Here is a 6,000-nt window from a genome sequence, read left to right as displayed (position 1 = left end):
ACATTTAACACCGAATTACATGAGCTTCTATGTGCAGAGCATCGAAAAGCAAAATTGGGCAGATATATGCAAACAAGGCAGGGTGAAACATATTTTCCCCTTCATTGAAAGAGACGAGAGAAAAAGGGCGCTAGTCGTTATGCATGCATGCACACACCAGGGTTTTAAAAAACGGTCTGCAACTGCGATTTCGGCCGCGATATAGCGGTTTCACAGCCGTCCAAGTTACCCACGACGGCCACAATAGCGTCCGCGACGGCCGCAATCACGGTAAATCTGAAATAACCGAAAATGCGACCGCAATTTGAAACCCTGACACACACAACTAAATGCATGTGAGACATAAAGAGTACAAGAAACAAAACTCGAAACGAGACTTGTTTAAACGATATCAAACTACTTATCATTTAAAGCAATCCTTATTGAAAAAAAATACTAATTTAAAAATTTAAAATATTATAATCAGAAGTAAAGCCCCGGACACCTTACTAGGGGTTTGGATCCACCAATTTATTTCGTTTACTTAATTATTTTACAATGAATGTTCAATCACCCTTAGTAATTGCTTGCTGGTGCTCGAATTCGTAACATCTAGGAATAACAACAATTTCTTTAACTACTAAGGTAAGTTGGTTTGTGCTAATTTTAATATTTTGAATGAAATAAATTGAGTTCGAAAATTCGTTCCCATAATAAGTCTCTATAACACTTGATCTAGATTAACCAACCAATAACTCAAATATTAACAGTTATACAAAAATGCAAATTTCCTTTATTAGTTCCTACATTATACATAAATTGTAAATTTACTCCACATTCTGACTTTATCATTTTCTATCGTTATATTTTGATCTGAACAATAATCGTATTTAATCATATATAGGTACTGCATCACAATTTGACCTAAAATAAAATAAAGGGTAAACTACACTAGATACCTACTAAATTTAGGTACTGCATCGTTTATACCACTTAAGTTTTAATTTTATCAATTATAGTAATGAATTTTGATTTTTTATTTTAATTACACCAAATGATATTTTGTCAGAACTATGGACCACCACATCAACACCGTGAATTGACACGCCATCACCGTAACGCTCAAAGATAAAAAAATATTAATTAAATGATTACATTAAAAAAAATTAATACGAGGATCCCATTAATTTTTTTTTTTAAGTATAAGAACCTATGATTCCTTTTTGCATCATAAAAACAGGCAGCTAAGGCCAAAGGTATCCTAGAGGAGCGGGTCGCAGCAGGCAGCAGGCAGCAGGCAGCAGGCAGCAGGCAGCTAAGACTTCGTTGGCATTACCAAAAAATCACTATAATTCCCCATTGGCCTCTTCCTTCTTTGTTAGCATGATTGACACATGTCCTATCCATTTCTTCAATTCTCTGCATCCGTCAACACCCTCGACTCCCCCACCTACCACAGGGAACAGTAAAAACACCGTCTTTCTCTGGCTCCTCTTCTAGCCTAATAATCCCACACTAACTTTTTCTAGAAAAAGAAGAGCATAAAAAAGTTACCGTCTTTGCAGAGTTAACTTCAGTTTCAAAAGGAACTGATAACAATGTGAATACATGGAGAAAAATTATGAATTTTTAAAAAAGTGGACTCCTTTTCTACTAATTTGACACAGAGCTGTCCACAATTTTTCTTTTTCTTTTTCTGTGATTTTTATAAATAATATTGTTGCCTCTTATTACACACCTCTCGTATTGATGGTGTTGTGTTCTTCTTCTTTCTTTCTCCTGCTCAAATTGGGAAATCTTCTCTTTTTTTCTTTTTTTAAGCTGAAAAGGTCATTCATTTATAAAGAATTGAATCCTCAAAGGCTAAACTACTATGTCTGGCATCTATAATTCTGCCAGAGCTGCTTCTCCTCAGATCAGAACCACCCCAGATACTGACAGGTACACTTACACACAAGTTTTTTTTCCACTTAAACTTGAGTTCTTCAATTCTGATTCTGATTCTTCTGTTTTTGCCTTTTGGGTGTTGGAAATTTTTTAATCTGTTTGGAATTTTTGGGTTCTTTTTCATTTTATTTTTTTTTGCTTTTTCTCAGTCAGTACTTATCAGAACTGTTGGCTGAGAATCAAAAGCTTGGACCTTTCATGCAAGTCCTTCCAATATGTAGCCGCCTGCTAAATCAAGGTTAATTCTTTACTCTTGTCACTCCTGGATCTAGGTTTTTTTTATTTTTCTGTGTTTTAGTTACCAATGGTAGATCAGTCTAATTGAATGTAGTGATGAGTTTTTCAAGTTTACCCTTTCTAGTACCTATTCCCTTGGTGGTTATGGTGTTGGCTCGATCATGTAATTAACCCTATATTTGTTAGTTTGCTGTGTGGTCCAATACTAGAACCTGACTAGCTTCCATCACAGCATTGTGTTTTGGATGGTGCCTTCACTGGGATTAGTTGTTCACAACACATCGATCACTCAGTGATCGTTGTTATTTTAGGTGAATTGTATACTAGATACCGTCGTCTTCAGCTGGGACAATGTCTCTGTCCCTTGGTGATCACTGCTGTTTTAGTTAAATGGTGTGATTATTTTCACCTTTCGGTTTGCGAGCTATGTATTCGAATATACATTTGAAAAGATTATTAAGTCTGGGCTTAGAAAAGTTATTGAATTTCAAGTTTTACTCGTGTCTTGAGGAGAAAATTTGTCTAATATGGAAAAGCTAGCATAGACTTGAAGTAGATGCGGCACCTTTGGTAGAGTAGGTGAAAGTGTATACATTTTTCCGGGACCGTAGGGTGTATTAGCATTCCATGCTTCTTTCTTTGTTTTATCATCGTTTTGCCTCAAAATGGTTAATTTGATTTTGGATTCTATGTTCCTTTCATGCATTAATGTGTTTTCATATGTGGTCTTAATATGCAGAGATATTTCGGGTCTCAGGAATGATGTCCAACCAGGGATTTGGCGACTTTGACCGAATGAGGTATAGAAGCCCTAGTCCCATGGCTTCTTCGAACCTTATGTCAAATGTTTCTGGGACAGGATTAGGCGGCTGGAATAGTCTTTCCCAAGAGGTTACTATTCTTAAAACTTTTAGCTTTTGTTTCTTTATTTTGAATATATATTATCATTCACTTTTTTTATTGTTTGAAGTTCTCTTGCTTTATTAGTAGACCAAAACGTTAGGATATTGATTGGTCTTGGTTTGACTCGATTTACGTGATACTGGTTCCTGGAAGAGTTAATATCTTCATTGGCTAAGCAACTGTTCTAAAACTATGGATTTCGATTTTGGTTGCTAAGTTCTGTTAGTTAAAGAAGAATAAGGAAAATGCCCTAATTGTCACCAAATGAAAGTATACCTGCCAAATGGTGAACGTCTGAGTTCTATATTGATCCTCTTTGTATCTGGTTGATGGCTCACACACAATGATTGTTGAATCTCTGATATTTTACTCAACGTTTGACCATCGTAAGTAACTCGGATGAGAACCTAGTCTCTTTCCTGTCCAAATTCTTATGCTTGCCAATGGTATCCTCTTAACGCGGATGAACTGCAGAAGCTTAAACTCGTCTAAATATGCTTGTTTCTTGTTTTTTGGATTGAGCCTTCTGCTCTTCTGTTCTTTTGTGTCACCTTGTTTTTTTTTTTTTTTTGACAGAGATTGAGCGAACCACCGGGGATGTCAATGGACTGGCAAGGTGCCCCAGCAAGTCCTAGTTCATACACTGTGAAGAGGATTTTGCGTCTTGAAATTCCTGTTGATACATATCCAAACGTAAGCCGTAAATGGCACATGCTAGTGCGTTGGATTAAAATTTTATTGATTATAATTTTCGTATTTCAATCGAATGAGACAAATCTTTTGTGAGAATTGAGGTTTAGAAGTCTGTTTTTCGTTGTTAGTTCAATTTTGTTGGACGACTTCTAGGCCCCAGAGGAAATTCATTAAAGCGGGTGGAAGCTACTACTAGCTGCCGAGTCTACATCAGAGGCAAAGGATCAATAAAGGATCCAGACAAGGTAAAGCTACAAATTTTATGAACTGTTGTTGTTGTCTTAAAGGTGCAATACCTTTAATAGCCCCTTTCGTCCTCTTTTCTCCTACGAATTTTCCCGACATAAAAATTGAATAGTTTTGAATAATTCCTCATCTTTTCCCATATGAAGGAAGAGAAGCTGAGAGGTAGACCAGGATATGAGCACCTGAACGATCCACTCCACATTTTAATCGAGGCTGATTTGCCTCCTAATATTGTTGATACAAGGCTTAGACAGGCACAGGAAATCATTAAGGAGTTGCTTAAACCCGTGGTACGTACAGTAATCTTCCTCGCTTCCACCTACGTACTTTTGTTACCCTTATGGTTGCGGTGCAGAGCACCTTTGCATCCATTCTCCTCGACCCTTATCAATTTGCAGGTGTCACGGTGTTGAACTGTTGATGTTGATATATTTTTATCTGTGTACTCTTTTCTGAACTTCATAACGTCATATGCAGGACGAGTCGCAAGATTTTATCAAGAGACAGCAGCTGCGCGAGCTGGCAATGCTAAACTCGAATTTCAGAGAAGATAGTCCTGGTCCAAGTGGCAGTGTTTCTCCTTTTAATTCAAGTGGAATGAAACGTCCAAAAACCGGACGCTGAGAATCAAACCTGAAAATCATTTGGGATTGTTTCTACCGTGCTCCAGGATTTCATAAGCCAACTATATCTTCTGATACATATCGGTTCCGTGTACCTTGGAAAGACTAGACTAACAGTTGCAGCTGCCACCGGTGATGGGATTTTCATCGTTCAACTGTTTTGCTGATTGATAAAAAAAAGAAAAAAAGAAAATTGGGTCTTGGAGTCTAGATTTGGTGAGGTCAGTACTCAGTTTTGCTGTAAAATCTGAATACATTCATTGGATTTATTCATGTGTTTAGTAGGTTGAGTGTGAAATATACATATATATATATATATATATATATAATATTGATGGTGAGGTGGGGTTCATCTGAGTTTTATAGGGGTCTATCTGTGTCATATGTTTAGTTTGATTCCTTTACATGAAGCATAGTGCAGGTCCAGTCTGGCCAGGTCGGGTTTATTGTATTCTTTATTTTGGGTCAGAGTATCCGAAGCAGCACATGGGTCGTCTCTCATCTTTTAATTTCGGGCCAGGTCGGGTTTATTATATTTATGTGTTTATTATATTCTTTATTATATTTTAAGGAAATTGGAACCTACAAATTACAAAAGTGGGGAGTAGGGATAACCTGGTCTCTAGATTCTTTTCCTTGATAGTTGTAGTATAATTATTTCAAAATCATACTTAAAATTTAATTTTTGTTTCATTTTAGTACTCGTCAATAAAAACTTTAATTTTTGTTTTGTTTTAGTATATTGTTCAAAATTTAATGTTAAGTTTAGAAAATTTTGAAAGATTATATATTAAAACAAATCAAAATCGATAGTTTAGATATTAAATGCGTTAAGTTTTTAATATGGTACTAAAATGAAATGAAAACTAAACGTTAAATATGATTTTGAAAAAATAAAAATTTTAGATACTAAAACGAAACAAAACAGATAATTTAGATGCCGAATGTGTAATTTACCCAAGCATTAAAGCTGAAATTTCATTGGTTTACAATGTAGGTAAGTTAGCTTAGAAGCCTTGGGATTTTGGCTATAAATAGCCTTTAGGCAGCACCTTTGTTGTCAATTATGTATGTTGTTAAATAAAAGCATAGACTTTGAGCTTTCTTTTTAAGATGAGTGATTATTTATTTATTTTGACATAATGATACATTTAACCCTAAATAGTTACATCTTTTGTCATTTCAATTTTTTTTAGTTTGTTAAGTGGTCTTGATGATTAAAGGGAATATTTTTATTCTTGAGAATCTGAGTTCAAACAACTATATCTAGGGATGGCAAGGGTTAAGCTAGGGACGAGTTTTTGGTCAACCCGACCCGATCCGAAAATATGCATCCTCCACCTGAATTCGAAAAATATATATCCTACATCCG

The 6,000-nt window shown here is 35.7% G+C and overlaps 1 protein-coding gene across 1 annotated transcript; it reads left to right on the top strand.

The window, feature by feature from the left end:
- The first annotated feature begins 1,753 nt into the window (after window positions 1-1,753).
- Window positions 1,754-4,991, top strand: LOC120169765 (KH domain-containing protein At2g38610-like). The gene is made up of 7 exons (XM_039177886.1): window positions 1,754-1,920; window positions 2,076-2,164; window positions 2,903-3,054; window positions 3,643-3,759; window positions 3,888-4,004; window positions 4,152-4,295; window positions 4,483-4,991. Exons 1-7 carry the CDS (start codon window positions 1,853-1,855, stop codon window positions 4,627-4,629), a joined length of 834 nt encoding a protein of 277 aa, XP_039033817.1. The 5' UTR covers window positions 1,754-1,852; the 3' UTR covers window positions 4,630-4,991.
- The last annotated feature ends 1,009 nt before the right edge of the window (window positions 4,992-6,000 follow it).

This window comes from Hibiscus syriacus, unplaced genomic scaffold (assembly GCF_006381635.1).
Source record: "Hibiscus syriacus cultivar Baekdansim isolate YM2019G1 unplaced genomic scaffold, ASM638163v2 tig00111769_pilon, whole genome shotgun sequence".
NCBI lineage: Eukaryota > Viridiplantae > Streptophyta > Magnoliopsida > Malvales > Malvaceae > Hibiscus > Hibiscus syriacus.
Note: the sequence above shows the minus strand (reverse complement) of the source record. Positions and strands in the feature narration are given on the sequence as shown.

Bases quoted from the DNA above. Each gene is read 5' to 3' on its own strand.
- LOC120169765 (XM_039177886.1), top strand. From the start codon at position 1,853: ATGTCTGGCATCTATAATTCTGCCAGAGCTGCTTCTCCTCAGATCAGA. The intron at 2,165-2,902 runs GTTAATTCTTTA...CTTAATATGCAG, and splicing joins TAGCCGCCTGCTAAATCAAG to AGATATTTCGGGTCTCAGGA. The intron at 4,296-4,482 runs GTACGTACAGTA...CGTCATATGCAG, and splicing joins AGGAGTTGCTTAAACCCGTG to GACGAGTCGCAAGATTTTAT.